This window comes from Uranotaenia lowii, chromosome 2, assembly GCF_029784155.1.
Source record: "Uranotaenia lowii strain MFRU-FL chromosome 2, ASM2978415v1, whole genome shotgun sequence".
Classification (NCBI taxonomy): domain Eukaryota; kingdom Metazoa; phylum Arthropoda; class Insecta; order Diptera; family Culicidae; genus Uranotaenia; species Uranotaenia lowii.
The window spans coordinates 431,576,945-431,599,463 of NC_073692.1; the positions used below are offsets into that span (position 1 = coordinate 431,576,945).

General features: G+C 33.2%; 1 protein-coding gene across 3 annotated transcripts in view; it reads right to left on the bottom strand.

The window, feature by feature from the left end:
* LOC129744116 (POU domain, class 6, transcription factor 2-like) overlaps nt 1–22,519 on the bottom strand; it is a 366,294-nt gene that overhangs the window by 316,081 nt on the left and 27,694 nt on the right. For all 3 annotated transcript variants that reach the window (XM_055736502.1, XM_055736503.1, XM_055736501.1), the window contains exon 2: nt 15,506–15,971. In XM_055736502.1, the coding sequence (XP_055592477.1) occupies nt 15,506–15,850 (345 nt within the window). In that variant the 5' untranslated portion in view covers nt 15,851–15,971. The remainder of the gene's footprint in view (nt 1–15,505; nt 15,972–22,519) is intronic.

The window sequence follows — 22,519 nt, forward strand, 5'->3', positions numbered from 1 at the left end:
GACAAAAAGTCGCATTAAACCACCACTATACGGGTATTGGGAGAAAGGGCTAAACTAGAAGTCGATTTTTTTCTTTCCGACACCATCTTGAAATCCAAGATGGCAGCTTCCACTGAATTTAAAATACTGTTAATCAATAAAAATCGCTTGAACACAACTTTTTTTCACGTAATACTACATTAAAACTACTATTTTAAGACAATTTAGATCATTTTAAATCACTTTTATTATTTTTTCATTATGTTTCTAATGCATTTAGCAATTTTCTTGTTTTTTTTATAGTTTTTGTTTTTTTTTGCCATTTATGTAATTCTATTATTCCTACCATGCTATTATGTTTAAATTGTATTGGCCTTATTCTAGCGAAAACTATAAGGCTATGTTGTTTCTGTTAACCGTCTGATTCAGGCACATGTGCCAAATTCGATGTTGCCAAAAACGAACAGGGTCTGTATTGTGGTGGTTTTTGTGGGATTTTCAGTGACTTACAGATTTTCAGAGAAACGCGAAAAGAGCTATTTGACTTCTATCATTTAGCCTTAGCACCCAATACAATATATTTGGGAGTTTCATGCTATTTTCATTCATTTACAGTATTTTTGAGTTCAGCTGAAGCCACCATCCTGGATTTCAAGATAGCGTCAGAATGCAAAAATAAACATTTTATAACTTATCCCAATTGACAAACACCCATATTTTGGAGGTTTCATGCGATATTCAATGATTTAGAGCATTTTTAAAGTTTATAGAAAGCTGCCATCTTGGATTTCAAGATGGCGTAAGATAGCAATATTCGACTTTTACTCGTTAAGCCCTTCCACCCACTACCACCTGGGTTTCATGTCATTTTAAGTCATTCACTACATTTTAAAGTTTAGCGGAAGCCGCCATCTTGGATTTCAAGATGGCGTCAGATAGCGAAATTCAACTTCTACCGGTTGATTTCTTTCAACTTATACCCCTAAAATATAGGTTTTGTGCGATTTTCAGTCATTTACAGTATTTTCAAGTTGAGTGGTAGCCGCCATCTTGGATTTAAGATGGCGACGGGCAACGAAATTTTACTTCTACTCGTTTATTATTTTCACCTAATAATAACCATATTGTGAATGTTTCACGATATTTTCAGTAATTTACAGCTTTGAAAATAAAAGCGGAAGCCGCCATCTTGAATTAATGATGGCGTCAAGCAACAATTCCTACTATTTGGGCCCTTTCACTCAATACTCATATTGTAAAGATATTCATATCACTTTCGGTGATTTCAAGTTTTCAAAGATGTCTTTTTTTAATTTTAACTCAAAACCAACACGCATAACTTACCAAAAATGTGTAAAAATGGGAGTTCCAATTCAAATATGTGCTATCTAATCTGAGCGTGTCCAGTTTTGACATCTTGATCGAGAACTGTCACTAAGTTTTATGGCGGTTTTAATGATCATGCACTGAGTGCTATTATAGAACATGCAAAAGAAAGCTTGGAGCAAACTTCTAGGTTTGTGTTTTATTATGGTTTAAAAAGAGCATTCATAACTTTTTCAAAATAACTAAAACAGCATGTTTAATAAAAGTTTTATTAGCGTTTTCAAAACCATCTGAAAACATGTGGTCGAAAAAAAATTATAAGCATTCTGCATGACCATAATAAAACCGCCATAAAACGAGCTGCACAAAAAAATGCCATAATTAAACCATAATAAAACTTCCTAACGCTAGTTGGCATAATCTGTGTTACTTGGGCTAGGACGTGGCCGGCGCCGTTATTGATAATCGAAGAGAGAGTATAAACTTCGGCCATTGTTAATGCCCAGGCAGCATTCTTTAGACCAATGAACAAAATTGAAGAATTTTTTGTCAATTTTGTATTTTTTGTAATTATGATAATTTAAGTAATTTAAATAATTTTTGTGACAAAAGTAATTTTAGAAATTTGAGTTATTTTAGTCATTTTTGTCATTTTTGTCATATTTTGTCATTTTAGTAATTTTAGTAATTTTAGTAATTTTAGTAATTTTTGTCATTTTTGTCATTTTTGTCATTTTTGTCATTTTTGTCATTTTTGTCATTTTTGTCATTTTTGTCATTTTTGTCATTTTTGTCATTTTTGTCATTTTTGTCATTTTTGTCATTTTTGTCATTTTTGTCATTTTTGTCATTTTTGTCATTTTTGTCATTTTTGTCATTTTTGTCATTTTTGTCATTTTTGTCATTTTTGTCATTTTTGTCATTTTTGTCATTTTTGTCATTTTTGTCATTTTTGTCATTTTTGTCATTTTTGTCATTTTTGTCATTTTTGTCATTTTTGTCATTTTTGTCATTTTTGTCATTTTTGTCATTTTTGTCATTTTTGTCATTTTTGTCATTTTTGTGATTTTTGTGATTTTTGTGATTTTTGTGATTTTTGTCATTTTTGTCATTTTTGTCATTTTTGTCATTTTTGTCATTTTTGTCATTTTTGTCATTTTTGTCATTTTTTGTCATTTTTGTCATTTTTGTCATTTTTGTCATTTTTGTCATTTTTGCCATTTTTGTCATTTTTGTCATTTTTGTCATTTTTGTCATTTTTGTCATTTTTGTCATTTTTGTCATTTTTGTCATTTTTGTCATTTTTGTCATTTTTGTCATTTTTGTCATTTTTGTCATTTTTGTCATTTTTGTAATTTTTGTCATTTTTGTCATTTTTGTCATTTTTGTCATTTTTGTCATTTTTGTCATTTTTGTCATTTTTGTCATTTTTGTCATTTTTGTCATTTTTGTCATTTTAGTAATTTTAGTAATTTTAGTAATTTTAGTAATTTTAGTAATTTTTGTCATTTTTGTCATTTTTGTCATTTTTGTCATTTTTGTCATTTTTGTCATTTTTGTCATTTTTGTCATTTTTGTCATTTTTGTCATTTTTGTCATTTTTGTCATTTTTGTCATTTTTGTCATTTTTGTCATTTTTGTCATTTTTGTCATTTTTGTCATTTTTGTCATTTTTGTCATTTTTGTCATTTTTGTCATTTTTGTCATTTTTGTCATTTTTGTCATTTTTGTCATTTTTGTCATTTTTGTCATTTTTGTCATTTTTGTCATTTTTGTCATTTTTGTCATTTTTGTCATTTTTGTGATTTTTGTGATTTTTGTGATTTTTGTGATTTTTGTCATTTTTGTCATTTTTGTCATTTTTGTCATTTTTGTCATTTTTGTCATTTTTGTCATTTTTGTCATTTTTTGTCATTTTTGTCATTTTTGTCATTTTTGTCATTTTTGTCATTTTTGCCATTTTTGTCATTTTTGTCATTTTTGTCATTTTTGTCATTTTTGTCATTTTTGTCATTTTTGTCATTTTTGTCATTTTTGTCATTTTTGTCATTTTTGTCATTTTTGTCATTTTTGTCATTTTTGTCATTTTTGTAATTTTTGTCATTTTTGTCATTTTTGTCATTTTTGTCATTTTTGTCATTTTTGTCATTTTTGTCATTTTTGTCATTTTTGTCATTTTTGTCATTTTTGTCATTTTTGTCATTTTTGTCATTTTTGTCATTTTTGTCATTTTTGTCATTTTTGTCATTTTTGTCATTTTTGTCATTTTTGTCATTTTTGTCATTTTTGTCATTTTTGTCATTTTTGTCATTTTTGTCATTTTTGTCATTTTTGTCATTTTTGTCATTTTTGTCATTTTTGTCATTTTTGTCATTTTTGTCATTTTTGTCATTTTTGTCATTTTTGTCATTTTTGTCATTTTTGTCATTTTTGTCATTTTTGTCATTTTTGTCATTTTTGTCATTTTTGTCATTTTTGTCATTTTTGTCATTTTTGTCATTTTTGTCATTTTTGTCATTTTTGTCATTTTTGTCATTTTTGTCATTTTTGTCATTTTTGTCATTTTTGTCATTTTTGTCATTTTTGTCATTTTTGTCATTTTTGTCATTTTTGTCATTTTTGTCATTTTTGTCATTTTTGTCATTTTTGTCATTTTTGTCATTTTTGTCATTTTTGTCATTTTTGTCATTTTTGTCATTTTTGTCATTTTTGTCATTTTTGTCATTTTTGTCTTTTTTGTCATTTTTGTCATTTTTGTCATTTTTGTCATTTTTGTCATTTTTGTCATTTTTGTCATTTTTGTCTTTTTGTTATTTTTGTCATTTTTGTCATTTTTGTCATTTTTGTCATTTTTGTCATTTTTGTCATTTTTGTCATTTTTGTCATTTTTGTCATTTTTGTCATTTTTGTCATTTTTGTCATTTTTGTCATTTTTGTCATTTTTGTCATTTTTGTCATTTTTGTCATTTTTGTCATTTTTGTCATTTTTGTCATTTTTGTCATTTTTGTCTTTTTTGTCATTTTTGTCATGAACAAAAATATTTGAAAACGTCAAGTGCTTATCAAGGAGAAAAAACCCTTCACAGCTCAAGGAACATAATTTGAATTAAAAGTAACGAAGAGAAATCAATTTGTGACCAGATAAGTTCCATCTAAATTGGTACTGCAACGAAAGGTTCTGCATAGTTCAGATATGGAAGTTTGCGATAAGTGCAAAGTTTATTTTGCAAGAAAACAAGAAACAATGGCAGCAGCATCAACACTAGCAGCAGCAGTAACTTTGCAGCTTTAATTATACATCAATTGCTTTTTGTTTTTATTTCGGTTTGCTTGTTAAAATCGAAGTTATCAAGGGAAGAGTTGGAGTCGTCTTCATTTGCTCATAGGGTTTCCCACTCCATATTGGTTTGAGATTTTTCCGATGGACGAGCACAAGCTGAAGGTGTTCAACTTTTGCTTCCTGTTCGAAAAGAATATACCTAAAAACGTCCACCCAGAAAAGAGGTGGTGGCAAAATATCCTTACATTAGAGCTTCGTTCCTGCTCTTATTATTGCATAAACGAAAAATATTTACTCTTATTTATAGGCGCACCAAGAAAACTATCTCGTATCACAGATCTCAAGTATTTGACTCATACCTACTGCAAGAGCGAGAAACTGCAAATCTGCACCAAGAAATAATGGGGAGGCTCCCAAACCGAAAAACCGAACCACTTCCAGATGGTACTAATAATGCAAGTCTAGTGTCTTCTTCCGTGTTGCGAAAGTGGCTGTGTTTATGTTTTTGTGCCAAGTATAAGACTAGAAGTTGAGTTGGCTCTTCACTTGGCATCTCATCAGCATAGAAATAGAAACCGGGTGCCTGCTTGGATGCTGGATGCTGGATGCTGCAGCATCCTTCCTTACAACATGTCAGTGCGATCCGAGCTGCCGAGCCAGAACAACAAGATGGGAAACTTAATTTAAATATGAATTTTCTATTATGTTTAAATTATAAATTTTGACCATTACATATTAAGACATCGGGTTTCTGGTCTGCAGGAAGTGAAAAAGGATATTATAAACTTTGGTGCGGCCTGGCCTTCTTCCTTGGGTGGCTGGCTGGCTGGCTGGCATTAAACCCATGGATGGCCGGCCTGCATGCAAGTATGTAAGGTGGGTTGCGTACATATATGGATGGACATCCTGGCCTTTCCCTGCTTTTCTAAGAGCCAGGCGGCTACGGTTTTCGTTTTTATAGCTGCTTGCAGTGGTTATTGCAATCTATCTCGGATGTGGAAATAAACAATCTTCTAATTGAGAATACACAACTTTCGATATTAAACTCGATTCCCTATAGTGGTGAAAGTTTTCAATTTTAATTTTTTCCGCCAGAATTTCATAATGTATTGAAAAACAATAAAATTAGATCACAGATTATATCGAAAACAAACTCGAACAAAATTCAGTGACCCATTATTGCATTCGTATTAGCTATATATCGGCAGCCGTCCGTTGATTGACGACAATTGCTTTTAATTGAACGCCAGAAATCATATTAATGTTTCCAATCGGTTGCTCTCCTCCCCCGGCCTCGTTTTTGCCTCAGTGTTGACAGCCGATTCCTTTAGCGGCAGCAATAGTGGTTGGTTGCTTTTTAAAAATTAGCAGCAAACACTACCCCACATCATGTCACCATGTTCTCAAACGGACTCGTCATATCACGTGGTGCTTGTGATGTTAGTGTTAGTAAATTGGATTTGACTTGCGGCGTTTTGTAGACACATGGACACGTTTTCTTCTATGCCTAACACAATCATTAATATAAATCATGCGGTGATATGTAATTGCAGTACTTTTATGTATCATTTGCGTTTTGAGTTAAATCTGGTGCATATTTCTGACGAACTTGATACGATGTTGCTCCTAGTTTTTGCTAATTGTATTCGTTGATTGGAAATTGTTAACAATTTCGAATTTTAACCAACATAACTATAAAAAAAATTAAGCAAAACTTCCTGAAGGCAGTATTGTTAACGTTTCATTGTTTTAAGAGCCACCCCGATCAGCTTAATCAAATCAAATATCTTTTGTAGCTATCATCTACGAAAATCAGTTACATAATTTCTGCTTTTGATCGCGGATTCAAAAACAGAGTTGAACGTTTTACATTTATACATAAATGCCGATAAACTTAAATTAAAAGGCACAAACGAGTATCACATGACGATATATTTCACTTTAAAAAACATCCATCTTCATTCTTTGCCAGATTGTCAAGAATAAGCTCCTCGATCTTTGTTGAGATACCACCAGTGGTAATGCTATTTCTTACCGGACTACAATATGTACACATGATTCTCCTTTCAAAGATATTAAATAAAAAAATTCCAGGAGACCATACGAAAAAAAAGCGTTTAGTAACTGTTAATTGATCATGTTCATCCTAGTTGACCATTTTTAGTGGTCTGGATTGAATCGGGAAGCTCCAAACAATATCCAAAACAAGTCTTTAGTTTTGGATGTTGATTTCTTTCGGTCCATAATTTTGTCGAAAAGTTCATTCGAGCCAATGGACCACATAGGAGAGGGTTGGAAAATAGCAGGAATGTCAAACACTTGCATTTGACATATTTTTGCACATCTCATTCGAGAAATTTGTTTGAAAATATCGATCAAAATTAAACCTGTTAGAAAAAGATCGTTCAAAATGAGAATCAGTGTGCTAGTAAACTGAGTCGATTTGGGGTCATTTTTGAATTTCTCAAACCCTGGGGTCTAAAAAGCTTCGTTATGGTTCAAAACTCATCTATGATTTTGCAGAATTTTTAAGTAACGTTTATTTACATGAGTAAATTTGAACTTTTAGGTTTGTATGGGAAAAATTAAATATTTTGTACTGAAAAATCAACATCATTTTTCTTTCTTCTGTGGAACCGAGCTTGCTTATAATTTCCGTGCCTATTTATAAATTCTCTAAAGGAAACGAAGAACTTTGTCGAAGACCGTAACTTCGTATCTCGTTAGACAACAAAGTTGTGGATCTGAATCAGGATAAGAATGATAACGATCATGTATGGGACCTGAATCTGGATCAAGACTAGAATCCGAATCAAGACTAGGATTACGATTAAAATCATGAGATCATGACTAGGAGCTAAGGATCGGATCAGGATCAGAATAGGAATCTGGATAAGGATTTGAGTTAGGATAAATATTTGAATCAGGATCAGAATCAAGATCAAGTTTGGGATCTGAATTGTAACTAGAATGATAATATCGGCTATGATTAGGATCAGGATAACGATTAAGATCAGGTTCAGAACCACGATCAGCATCTGTTTTTAATCGGGATCTAGATAAGGATCCAAGATATGATAAGGGTTAGAATCAGATAGTATATGAGGGATGAGGGATCAGAATCTTGATCAGGATCAGGATCAAAATAAAGATCAAGAACAGTGTTAAGAAAGACAAGGTTCAGAATTTGAATGAATTAGAAGATCAAGATCAGTATCAGTGAATTGAAATCCAGACCAAGATAAGAACCAAGATCTGTTTTTGATAGATCATAACCCAACAGAGGATAATAATCTGGATCAGAATCGGTATAAAAGTAAGAATCAGGTTCAGGATCAGTAACAGAATCTGATAAAATATATTGATCTTATTTAGCGTGTCCCATCATGTCTAAGAACGATTTTGGTACAATCCTGCTCAGCTGATTTCTTTTGTGTCTTGTTGTTCACAGTTTAACTTAAAACTCCATCCACTTAGGGTGTAGTAATTTTTCTCAAGCATGTGTTATTAAATTCTCATAAGAATAGAAGCTGCCATTCAGTCAGCAGTTTTTCTTTACTACTGCGAAATATCGGGTTGAATGTATTGTGCTTTTTTTATATTCTAATGCAGTGGTTTTCAAAGTGGTCCCTACCGTCCCCTTGGAGGCGTTGAGAGCTTCCAGAGGGGCGGTGAGCTCAATTTTGAAATTTGGGGGGCGTTGGAAAGGCTCAAAGGGGCGATGAGGTCGTAATTAACATTTTCACAAATCACGAAACAACGTAGTTTTTTAATAACAACGAGTAAGTTCGATGCAATTTAAAATTACGTTACAAAACTGTACATCAGGCTGAACATTAAAACATCTAGGCAAGCAAATTTTGGTTCCAGTATGATTTTTTTTAGATGTAAATGTAGGAACTAAAATTTTTTTTATATTGTCACTGAATTTGTATTCGCTCTACATGTTGATCTTGTTTGGTAAGATTATTTTGGGTGAAACTTAAACAAGAATAATTATAGAAGGCAATGCTTGATTTTCTTTAAAATGTAGGTATTGTCTCAAAAAATCTGCTTAACAGAAAATACCACCATAAAATCTGTTTAAAAAGGCGTCATCTGTGATTTAGTGATAGATTTTTTTTGAAAGAAAATATTTAAGAATTATTTTAGATTAGAGAGTTTTTATTTAAAGTTATTATTTGTTCATCTTTATTTCAATCAATTCAAAAAATCAATTGTGCATAACTTTGAACAGAACTCAAATTCAAATAAAAAGAATTAAAACTATTCTTACGTTATTTTACCGGCTTGACAGTATTTAATTAGAATCCAATAATGCAATTTAGTGTTCAACACTAATGCAAATTAATGGTTAATAAAAAATGTTGTTTACACAAAATTTAAGATATATGATTTAAAATCAAAATGATTCACTAGTTTAAGTAAGTTTCTAGGAAACTTTACACTAAATAAAGTGTTTACTGGAGGTTTGTAGCAATATGAGACCCTTGGAGCCAAAAGGGTATATGTAAGTTAAGGCTGCCAGATTGCCCGGTTTTATTCAGATTTGCCCGGACCACTGATGAAAACTTCGACAAAACCCTGATCCGGTCCGGTTGCCCGGGTTTCCTTGAAAAAATCCCAGATTTTTCCCAGAATTATTCCCTTCATTTGCCAAAACGTGCAATATTAAATCACGCTGTTTAATAATAAATATTGAACCATTAAGTGTTAGAAGAGAATTTGCTGCAATCTCCTTTGTAAACGACGTAATTAATCAGCATGTTCAGTCTACTTATCTACTAAATCAGTTAAACTTTTATTGTCCGAGTCGCCAGTTGAGAACAAGAAATCTGATTATTTTAACCTCTGCTCGAACTGATTATGGTAAACATAGTCCAATCAATTGTCTAATGCAGAACTAGAATAAAAACTACCAGAACATAGATTTCACTATGTCTAAACAGCAGCTAAAAAGTGATTTTTACGGCAACAGGCACTTAAGAACCTAATATTGTAGTATTTAAAGTAATATTAAGATTGTACTACTCGTTTTAAGAATATATATGTAGCCTGTAGTTGTTGAAATTTTTATTTATGCGTCCAAAAAGAAATTTTTTGAGCAAATTTTATGAAAATAACCATGAAAAGTTTTTTGAATGCGATTAAAAACTGCGGATAAATTATGACGGAAATTTGTTTTTTCAAGTTTTTTTTCTTGATTTTTTGCTAAAAAATTACTGGGTTTTGGAAAAAACTTGCCTGGATATTACCCGGGTTATTGGTCGACAATTTTGAAATCAAATGCCCGGATTTTGCCAGATTTTTAGATAAAATTTCCGGATTTATCCGGCTTGGGTACCTGCTGGGAAAAATCTGGCAACCTGAGTATAAGTGCATAAAAGCTAATTTTGAGAAAACACGCTTTTAATTTGTTATGTTTGGTAATTTTCTTTATATTTTTTAAAAAAATTACATTTTTCTTCCGAACAAAATAGTGTGTCAATTCTAAAAGTCTGAAAAATCATATATTTTTCGAAATATTAGAAACGATTGACAATTTTTAAATTAATACCCCCTACCCTCTTGACTCTAAGGGCTCCACATAAATTTGAATGAGTTTTGATTTTGCCCAGGAGGGCATTGAGTTTTCGAATTTTTCCAAAAGGGGGCGGTGAGTGAAAAAAGTTTGAAAACCACTGTTCTAATGGATTTCCGAGTTCCTGGAACCGTTGCCGTGGTTTTTGACGCTCACAGTTTCACACTTTGGGAGAAAAATTTCTGTTCACAAAGTTCCAGCACATTATAAAGGGAGTCATATTCGGGAGGCCACCAAATAATGGCTTCAAGAAAGTATTTGATTTTGGTGAGTTTGATTCACATATTTTTAAATCTGTTATCTTATTTTAATCGCCGCCGGGATATATTCTTATTTAATTTTTGGCATTTCGGCGAGTTGTGAAAATTCAAGGTAGAATATTAAGAAAGAACATGAAGGTATTATAGGTGGAAAGATCAAAGCTAGAGCGCTTTGGGTAGAAGAAATTGAATAGTTGGTGAAAATGTGAGCAGGGCTTTTGTTGTGTGAACAGCTTTTGAACTACTTGCGTGATTCTTTGCCGCGCGCCGTTTCAATGTTGATAGGAAGCGATGAAGAAAGCGCTCTAGCTTTGATCTTTCCACCTATAATACCTTCATGTTCTTTCTAAATATTCTACCTTGAATTTTCACAACTCGCCGAAATGCCAAAAATAAATAAGAATATTTTTAAATCTGATTCAGTGTCTAGTTTCATAATATTTTTCAGGCAAGTCAACCGAGATCAAAACTTCAAACAAAGCAAAAAAATATTTGCCATATTTTACATTGATTATATCAAGAGATTTCTCTTCATGAAAAAAAATATGGTCATCAAACTCAATTAATCGCGTAGCAGTATCGTTTTTTCAAAACTTAACTGTATGACGAATTTCAGTTAAAAATTCCAATAAACAGTAACGTTCATAATTGTATACAAATTGGAGGCACGCACACTGTCGCTTCGACTTTGAACTTCCATAACTTTTTACTCAGATGATATTTTTTCATAACATTTTCTGCGTAAGATAGATTAACTATCACACTATTATATTACAAAGTTTGAGCTTTCTATAGTTTGTGTGGCGTAATTCTACAAAAATCGAACTTGTTGGACTTTTACCATTCAAACTGCAATATCTCAGAAACAACGCTACATTTTTTATAGATATTTTGCAGAGTGATTGTTGAAATATGAAATTAGCAAGTCTGAAGATTTTGGAAATTTCCTACAACGAGATCAAACGTTACGTACGATATTTCAGGCTTAAACCCAAAAATGCAACTTCTATAGAATTTAGAACGATTCATGAGAACAATATCCTTTGCTACCACAAATTTGCCAAAAAATTTCTGACAAAAGCTATAAACCAAAGAAAAAATGTAATAAATGATCTATTTGTGTTTTGTAATCAGAATCTCACGATATTTTAGTGGTTATCGCGTAGCTTTTGATCTCATCGATAGAACTTTTCAAATACTTAAGACATGCTTTATTTTTCAAGAATCACTCATCAAAATTTCAAAACAAGTGAAGCGTGGTTTCTGGGATATTGCAGTTTGAGGGGTAAAACTCAAAAAAGTATTTTTTTTTTGTAGAATTACTGTATCTCTAGCCACACAAACTATAGAAAGTTCAAATTTTGTGATATAGTGGTGTGATTTTTTTTTTTTTTTTTGTTTCGATTATAGTCGTTTTACCATCATTATGGCATTCGCGACTTTATCAACGTTGCAGTTGGCGGATCGTTATTGAAAAACTTATCCGGTACAACTGTGTTCGATGTTTACTCTTGGGCTCGAACAACTTGATCTGTCTTACGAGGAAAATGTGATTGAGAAATGTCATCTGAGCAAGGAGTTATTCAAAGTCGAAGTAACGGTGTGCGTGTTTCCAATTTCTATGTGTTCTGGAACGAGTTGAACCACCCTAAGCTTCAAAAAGGACCCAGTAAAAGCATCGCCATGCTACTGGCTTTAACGGCAATTATGCGCGTTAAAAACATCGGGTATCATCGGGACCGAAGATGATCCCATCAGGGTCGAGCCAAAGTTGGTCCTTAGTTCGACCTCTTTTCCCGACCAGCCATCCTTGAGTAAGGATCATAAGTAAGCGGGCCCGAGTGGCCTGTGGCCTTTGAGGCACAATTTTCCCGCTTGTTTGGATAACGTGCCGCTATTGAGCCAACCCTTCTCTGAAGAGATGCCAGAATGGGCCAGTTAGAGGCCATGTAAGCCATAGTCAGATTGTGTCGAAGTCCGCTTTATTGTAATTAATTAAGTAAAAATACAGTCCACTATTTGTATCGTTGTTTTGAATGAGTGTGTTCCTAATTTTCCATTCGAGAAATGCTGATGATATCGTAAAAGCCCTCAGGGGCTAGTCCTGAACACCATACAATTTTGAAAGGTACTGCATGTAGGTACATCAACAACTGTAAATGTGTTTTGATTCTTAAACAAAAACTAACTACCCTCGAATACGAATTTTACTGGCTGGTCACGTTTTTTTTCGTTACCTCTTAAGAAAGTTTAGTAGTCACATCTCTGTTAATATTCTTCCACATGCCCAAAAAACAGAGAGAAGGAGTTTTGTGCGTTAACACACAGAATTAAAAAGGTGATTTGAGATCCTGATTCCAATTTTCTTTTTCATTTCATGAAAAATTGGATTCATGCAGATTCGAAGTTCTTTAATTTAGTTCTTATAAAGATTTAAAATCGTATAAAGCTTCGAAACAGCGATTCAAAATAGAAAAAAATATAATTCGAAATTCATATTTAAATTCAGACTTATATAACGTAAAAAAAAAATAGTTGTAATAATTAATTCAGATTGAAATCCATAATTTCAAAATTTTAATTATAAATTCAGTTTGAGGGCTCTGAAACACATCTTGGCTTAAATTTAAAATTCTGATCTGGAATTTCGATTAAGAAATTGTAGGTATTGGAATTCGGAAATTTTATTTTGTGTTTTATGAAAAACCGTGTTTTTTTTACAAAAAATGTAACCAACAGTATTTGAATGTTAGAAATAAATATTTGCAGATAAAGGAACATGTAATTTTCAAGAGAACAAATTTGCAAGGGAGTTCGATATTTTCTCGGTGTATTTTTCAAATATTGCAGTAGAAAAGAAATAAATTTTGAACTATAATTTTAAAATTTATCGAGTTTGCAATAATTTCAAACTGAGAAATTAATTTCTTACGTTTACTGTTGAAAATATGATTTATTTTTGTCGATGGTTGATATCTCTGAATTTGTGCAAGATTTTGGCAGATTCAGCTTATTTGATTTAAGCATAGAAAAAGTTGGCTTTAAAATTGAAGCCTTTTTTGAAATAAGAGTTTTCCTAAGCTCTAATCAAATAAGACTTATCTTCCAAGCTCTTGAGCAAATCCAAAAACTTACTAGACCGATGTAATATCCCTACTTTTTTACTTACGGTTTAGCTTACCATTTTAAAGATTTCAATTGGTAAATTTTTACACCTCCCATAACTTTTCTTGTTGTTTTTGCTGTAAGAAATAGGGATAAAGTTTTGAACGCGATCCATCAAGTCCTGAACTAGCGCAAAGAGATTTAAATTATTTTTTTTTAGTTTTTTTTATCGAAATTTTTATGGGAAAACACAATTCAAAACTCGCCAGAGATGTACTGAAAGTTCAAAAAAATAAACTTTGGATGAACAATATTCCTTGATTTTTGCAGTACAATTCATGTGAACAAAGAACAAAGCGCCGATGTATAGGATAGGCTGGCGCGAGTCTGGTTTTGGTATGCCAGGCGTACTGGGTTCGATTCCCGGTATCTGCAAAAAAATTTGGGTTCGAATCCCATAAGCGCCCGACAGGTAAGCTGTGTTTTCTCTTATAACTGTGTTTTCTCTTATAACCGACAGGTAAGCTGTGTTTTCTCTTATAACTGACTATATAATAAGAATGTTCAATCAGTTGCCAGCTGGCTAGGTATATACACGGATGCCAGAATACCTGTAAGTAAACTAGCCCACCTGATTGACTCGTTCTTCCAAAATAAACCGACATCAACACAATACATTCATCCACAACAGTTCATGCGAAGCCATGGGGTCCGGGTATGGTGTACGCGCTGCATTAGAGATTCGACGAACCTAATAATCTAAGAATGCATGTGAGCACATACTTAGGCAGAAACTGCGGTGAATCCGTGCACCTAAGGTGGATAACCAACATACAACATATATACATACAACTAATGTGAACAAAGAACAAACCTCACTTGTACCTCATTGAAGATATTCAATGTTATACATTTTTTTTAATTTATTTTTTTTTTGCATATTAGCGTTTTTGACTGCTTACTTGCTAGCTGTGTAATCGTAGGATGGGGATGAAAATCTAAAAAAAACTGCTTTGCATAGCATGGGAATTTATTGGTTTATGTAACCTTTACAAAAACATTTCAAGAAATTATTCAGCAAGCAAAGTCTGCCATTTTTAAGTACTTTTCAATGGATTCAGATTTTTTACTTTGAAATGGTTTTAACTTTTTTAAGGAATTGCTTAGCTACTTGACATGTTAGCAAAAAATTAAGCTTAAGAAAAGTCAAAACCATAAATCAAAGACCTACTTAATTTCACGCTTATTTGAATTTTCTGGATGATTTAGTGTACAAAATTTACTTCTTCCATTCAAATTTCCATACAAAATTTTAAATCAAGGTTATTAAAAGCTTCGGTTTAATACAAAAAACTATTTATAAACTTTAAAATAAATACTCAAATGGTACAAAAAATAAGGTTTATTTAAAGTGTTTTTGATTCCTGCAATGTTTGAGCTAAAATTTCATTAAAAATCATGATAATTATGCTTAACATGAATCTAAATTTTGAAAACCAATACAGAGAATTGATATTCGTCTATAGTTTTTCATAAGATGAGCTTTTCCAGACTCAAATTCATAGGTTGAATATCAGACAACAAAGATAAGTCTCATGACTTTTTGATGGATCGAGAGCCCTCAAAACATCAAGAACATCCTGTTGTTGTAATTTGACATAAAAATTAGACACGAATTTTTGACCGAAATTTTCCTTTAAAATTTTCTCAATAATGAAAATTTAAATGATTTATGAAAAAATAGTTGAAACTTGGGGTGGGGTGAATTTTAATTTAATAAATAACTTAAAATACAAATACAAGAATTTGTATTTTTTTTTTAAATTGTAGATATGAACCTCTTACATTCACAGAATGATTGTTGAATAAAAAGCTCTTTTTGGAAAGATTTGTCTTTCATGTAAGAATTGGACTTTTTCGTTATTATGAAACTTATTTTTATGTGTCAAAAACAATCTTCAATCAAAGACTCACCTCAATTTTGAAGACTCCACCTACTACCGCCTTCTCCTGTAGACTGTTGCCGCTGCTGCTTCCGCTGTTTCCCCCGTAGTGCGACGCAATCGAGTTGACGTACTCTAGCTCTTTGCGGACGTTGCTGAAATCATGGCCTGTCGCTTCACAGGGCATATTGATGCCGAGCATTCCACACAACTTGGCCGCGTTGTTGTGGTTTATGATGCTACTGTTGTTATTGTTATTGATAGTTCTTGCACTCGATTCTGAATGATCACCCAGTGTTGTCGTCGGCGATTGAGGATGCTGCTGCTGCTGCTGTTGGTGTTGATGTTGTTGTAGAGGATTGTTACCTTCCGCCATATTATAGAAGCAGCTGGTACCTTACCAACTACCACAACGATTGGAGGAACAAACACGCGGCATTATGTGTTTGTCGGGTTTGGTTCAATATCAACTGGTTCAATTTACGAACGTGGCCATGCTGATGGAGGGAAAAAGATAGAGAGAAAGATAAACATTTAAAGTTCGACTGATTATCTAGTTCAGAAGAAATTCAATCTAATTAAAACGACATCGTATGAAAAATTAGCCGGCTCTCGGTCGAATTCAATGAGTGAAATCGAGGCGGGGTGCGCCGTAATTCAAATCCGGTTTAATCTGCTCGAAAAGTTAACTTAATTAATCGAGGCGCGCTTGAATCTGGAAGCCTCATTTTACCAAATATCAGACTGTGTCGCGGGTTGAAATTAGCATTTGATAGGCCACTGACGGGCGAAGTGGTCAAGTGACGACAGGCCGGAAAAGCCGGTCACGTAAAATAGCAAACAATCTCCGCGACAAAAACAACGCCGAAAAAAAACGTTAATTCTCGTCGTACTACCTCGTCGTGGCAGGGAAAATGAAAAGTTGCTGAAAAAAGGGAAAAAAACGCACCAAAATGCCCCAAGTGCGAGACAGAAGTGGAACGCAACATGAAGTGATATATAACTCCAGTGTTTTTAAAATTAAATCACATTAAAACATCATACCGCTGCTCTCGACGGCAATGCAATGGGTCCATATTGCGTGGGTAGGACACCAAATGAATTGGGAATTTTTCGCAGAACGCCCTTCCTCACCCTTCTCTTTCAGCTCGATGTACGCAAAACGCTGGAACCATTCATGCAGTCAACAATTTTACTACACCAAACCGAGCGGCCGAACAAGGGACACAAACACAACACACATATGCAATCGTCGTCACATTACCGTAAAATTACTGATCTCCTCCGACGTCTTCCGTCCAACTTCCTCAGAATCCCGAAGAAATTAAGCGTGTTGTTGGTTAAGTCGTTATTAGAGAGATGAAGATGAAGGAGGTCGCTGCTCGCATGCATTCACGAGACCGAAGACGATCAACGACGACACTAACTCGCGAGGGCAAATTAAAATTAAGAAGGCAGCGAATTTCAACAATGAAAATAATTAAGATATTTTAATGCATTAGCTGGAACCGGTCAACTGACTCAGGCCAAGAAAGCAGGTGTGGGTGAAGGAATAAAATTGTCACCAGCCAACCATCGAAACAACCACCGGACGAGAAGATCGTGTGCGGCCACACTGTTGCGGCTGTTGCTGAATGGGATGCTGCTGAATGAATGGATGACGGCAATTGGTGGAGATGCGAAGTGGCGAAGGATTTTTACATCGAAGGTGGTCGACCGGACTTTGCCGTACCCGCATCCCAAAGCCAGTCAGCGACAATCGTTTAGTCCAGTTCGTAATTCTAAACGCAAAATAAAATTACCCTTACGCTGACTGTCGTGCGGTGTGTGGAGTAGGTCAATGATATTCAGATGTAGAAACAAACAATCTAGGGCATTTCGGAAATAGAAACTATTTAATTTCGATTCCGATGAGGATAACTGTTGTCGTCCAGTCAAAAATTTCGAAATCATTCGTGAGTATTCAAGTTCATCAACCTAAGCACATCGAGATCCTGCTGTAGACGTAAGTAGTTTGTATGTTGTGCTAACAAACGGTATATTTTAAGATAGTTTGTATAGAAAACTGATTATGCATTGAATAGTTCTCAAGAGTCGTCCATAAACAAATTGAACTGAAGTTGGCTTAGGTAACTGCCTTGGGGAACTCCGTTAGGATCAGATAAGTCTTGAGATTGGTTGACACTCGTACCTGAAAACAGGGTTACTGATAATCGCTTCGTTTGCCTCAAAATTTCCAATCGTTACCGATGCAACCACAGTAACGACGCTGTTTTGCATTACTCGCGAAGGAATCTAAACATGCAACAGAAAAGCGCCGTCTTAGTGAACTATGTACGATGATTTTTCGTTCTGTTTGTGTTGCCTAGCGTTCCTTGCTGATTTTCTCCTCCCGATTTTCAGTCATTGTTTAATCCAGCAACCATCCACTTCGCAACAGAATCAACTCGTTAGCGAAATGATTCGGCGCGAGTTGATGTCGATGTTGTTTATTCATGCCCAGGCTCAGACCTTCAAGGAAGAATACTACTAGGGATCAATTCCCGGGATAAAAACTAAGACCCATTTTTAATAAATAATTATCATAACTTGAGAGGAAAATAAGCCAATATTGGCATAGATTTGGTTTTTGGGCACCTCTTCCGTTCCTCGAACTCAATCGCTTTGCTTCATGAAGCGTTCGCGGCGAAGCATGATCGTCAGCGAGTCTTGTAGATGTCGAATAATTCGACGCCGTCCTCGCGCAATGTATTCATTGGTAGCGAATGATGATTGTTTGATGGTTACCGATAGTAACTCAGAAAACAATCGATCACTAAAGAGGGAAAAATAAAACAAACTAGGTATGCGTCGTTCGATGCTGAAAAGCGTCGTTTGTAAAGAAAACAAACTTTCTATGTTGTGGGGTAAAATCGATGGTGACTAGGATGGGAGTTAAAACTCATTCTGAGCGAAGATCAGCAACCTTGCCTGAAAAACGCAGTTCTGCCTACGAGCGTACGATACGAACCAAGCTAGGAATCATTTTCTGATGAATTTGTCAATCTTCCAGCTAGTGGTCCAAATATTCTACCACCGTATTTTGTATATTTGCCAGTGAGCAGCTTTTTACCTTGTAGAAATGAAGTCAGGTCCCCAAAATCAACTTCATATTCAATCTGCTCTGCTTTAATTTTTGATCGCGTTCATCGATTTTGATGAAATTTTGTCACATACTATAATTTACATTTTTACATAATCTCACAGAGATGAAAACGTTAAGTTTCACAAAGTTACAGCTAATTTTGTGGGGTAATCTTAATTTTCCCTACCTTCACTATAACAGCTTATCAAGCTTGTGTGAAAGTTTCATAAAAAAATATCAACTGAGAGAGAAATGGCATTCTGTCAAAGTTGGAAGTTTGTTCGCTACACTGCACGATTTTATTCCTTTTTTAAAGCAACTGTAACTGCTGAACCCTCATCCGTCCCTGAAATTTTTTCCCGTTACAGTCCCTGGAGTGATAATTGGACACTTCTGACTAAAACCGCTAAGTCTCTCTTATTTAACAACCGATCAGTACAAAATTATTTTTTTTCGGAAAACTCGCAATGTTACTCAAATATGTTTCTCAGACATTATTCAAAAATAAAGGTAATAAACAACACTTCAGTTTTCCGTTATTCAAAGTCTAAGAAAAAACCCGAAATGTTTCGAAAAAAAACTGTAGATCAGCTACAGAATGCTAAAAAAAAACTTCAAGTGTCCAAAAAAGCTATAGTTAGAAGCAATACGTTGAATGTAAAGATATATTTTTTTGAATTTTTTTAAGCTCATGATAACTTAAAATCACGGGGTCTCTGATAGAACAATTTTATTTATTAAAAATTTTTGCTCCATTCGAAAGCAAGGACTTTTCCCTTTCATTTGATCCCAAAATTGAAATAATCCATCGATATCCAGAACAATTTAGTTTTTCGAAGATTTTTTATTCATTTTAATGATTTTTTCAAAGGTTCAATTCATACTAATCATTGTTCAATCACTTGTCTTATCTTGAGTGTTATTTTAACTCCACATGTCAATAATTTGATCTAATAATAATAATGGAAAATTCCCTGTTTACAACTTTGTTGAAAACATCAAAGTGATACAAATTGAGAAAACAGAGTTTTAATGTCGCTAACAGAGTGATTACTATTTCATTTGAAAAATCTATTGAAAATTCTCATAGCTGATTGTACCAAGACCAGATATAGTATCCTGACGACTGTGTTATTGATTGTAGAGTGTTTAAATGTTCAGGATAATTTCCATACATTAAAAAATAAATATTTTACATACATTTGATCAAGATTTTCTGAAGAAAAGAGCATTTATATATGGTTCAATTATGAAAAGAGGTAGCTCCTGCTTTATTTGAAAATTTTGTTTCTCATTTCTTACTTTGAGTAATGCAACATCTTGAATATGTGCAAAACCAAGGCAAATAATGAAGAAAAACTATTTTGAGCATTTTAAGCCACTGCTAAAGCTTCTATTGATGACACGATCAGCTCTGAGGAGTGTTGTTATTTATTTTTATTTTTTCATGAAAATAATAGAATGACATTCCAGGGGAGAGCCAAAATGCAGAAATTCAAAGACAAATGTTTCCAGTGTTCCATTTAGAGTACTATCAGATAACAATCTGCATTTTTTTAATATCCGCTTAAATATTTAACAAAAAAATATTTTCGTTAATTTGAACAAATGCGGTACTTTAAGAAAACATAATAAAAAATTTGCAAAAAAATCCGATACATATAAGCCCACTCAATCAACTAAAAGTAAATTAAGGAATTATTTTCTAATAGATCCTTTAAATCAAATCAACCACTTAAATCGGTTGAAAATAAAGATTCTCTTTTTCTATTTGATCGAAAAATAAAAATTAATGAATAACATGAGCTTCAGTTCGTGTACTTTTGACAAAAATGAGCAATTTAGATTTTTTGCTTGAAAATTGTGTGTATATTCACATTCTAAACGCTAACTTATGCAATCAATCAGGAACAAAAGGCTAAAATGTTTTTTGTTTTATACAGTGACACTTTACCATCCTTGTGCTACCCTTGTCTAACGTTGAACAATCGATTAACAGTGAAAAATCTGAAAACCTTCAAAAATATTGAAAAAATCTCAATGATCTTCAACAAAGATTTTTTGTTTTAATATCCAGCTGGATTTTTTGGGCTTAAATGTAGAAGAAAGTTCAATTTGTTTCCAAGTCCCAAATATTTGTTCATAAAAGTCCTAACACAAACTTAGCTCAAAATATAAAAATCAAAATATTCTAGAAAAGCGCGAGACGATATTTTTATAAAAAAAAACCACATAACTTTACTTCAGATGATCCTGATCAAATGTATACAAAAGATTTATTTTCTAATCTAATTGACCCGTTCTGAACATTCAAAAAAACTTAACAAAAGTAACTAAGTCGTTAGGATCAAATTTCTGGTCTTGGTACAATCAGCGATGATAATTTTCAATATATTTTTCAAATGAAAAAATAATAATCACTCTGTTTGCGACATTAAAACTCTATTTTCTCAATTTTTATACTTTGATGTCTTGAACAAAGTTGTAGCCAGGGAATTTTCCTATTTGATAATGTTATTGACATATGAAGTTGAAATAACACTAATGATAAAATATGTGTTTTAACACAGATTAATATGATTTTACCTTTGAAAAAAATCCATTAAAAAGGTAAAAAATTCTTCAAAAAATAAATTGTTCTAGACCACCGGTGAATTATTTCAAATTTGGGCTCAAATGAAAGGGAAAAGCCCCAGCAATCGAGTGGTGCAAAAATAAGCTTTGCTTATTTCTGGAAATTAAAATTTTGTCCTAGAGACACCGTGAAACTGTAAAAAAGTGTTGTAAAAGCCGTACTTTTCAATCAATCAATCGTCAAAATTGTTTAAGTCATATCAGATAAATTTTGAAAATAGGATTGGAAAGATGACGTAATTTGTCTCATTTCTGCATGTTTAGATTTTGAAAATTCGAAACACAGAATATTCGACGAGTTTCCAAAGGTAGCTGTTTTATGAACTTTTTGTTAATTTGCAATTTCTCAGATATTCTAAAACTTAAATTCAACTTTGCACTGGATTTTGAGTATATTAACGCGAAATTTGTGAAATAAATTTGTACTCATCAAAAAGGTAATTTCATACTCTTGTGTGTCAAAGAATAAAACGCTTGAAAGTTTATAAAAAGCTTCTATATTCTAAGAGCAAGTTCACTGGTGTTGGGAAAAAAGGTAGAAATTTTGACATTACGAAAATTTTACCATGCAAAAATGTTTTCAAGATCTTGGGGCGTTGTATGCTTTTTACAACACTGTTTCTATTTCAGCCGTATGTGATAGAAATATTGCTATTTTTGCATCACAGCATGCGAAAATACAACACGTGTTGTAAAAAAAACTAGAAGGCCACAGATCTTGAAAATGATTTTGCACGGCAAAATTTTCAAAATGTGCCGTAAGTGTCAAAATTTCTACCACTTTTTCCCAACACCAGTGAACTTGCTCTAAGACGTTTAAGATGTTACTGGTAGAATGGGAGTGAATTGCCTCGATTTTTATAACAAACTTAAAATCATCGATTGCTATGACATCACATAGTGTCTTCACTCTTCAGGTATCAGGTATCAGAAAAGGGGTAGGCTTAATAGCGGCACGTTATCCAAACAAACGGGAAAATTGTGCCTAGCCTTTTTTTCACAGATTTCATGATATACCTGAGAAACCTGAAAACCATAAAAGGATTAGAAAATAAATAAATATTTCAAAGCCGATCCAGGTAGGGATTTTGAAGCATTGAAGCTTATAACAACATTGGGTGAAAAATGACAGATTGTTATTTTAGTTTAAATTCTTAGAATTAGATACACTTATAACAGGATGGGCGAGAGTACCTTAAAGCTTACTAGCAAACGAAAAACAGGCATTGATTCACAACTACAAAATTCAGGAAATTTGAGTTTACTATGATCAGAAAATGTTCTAAC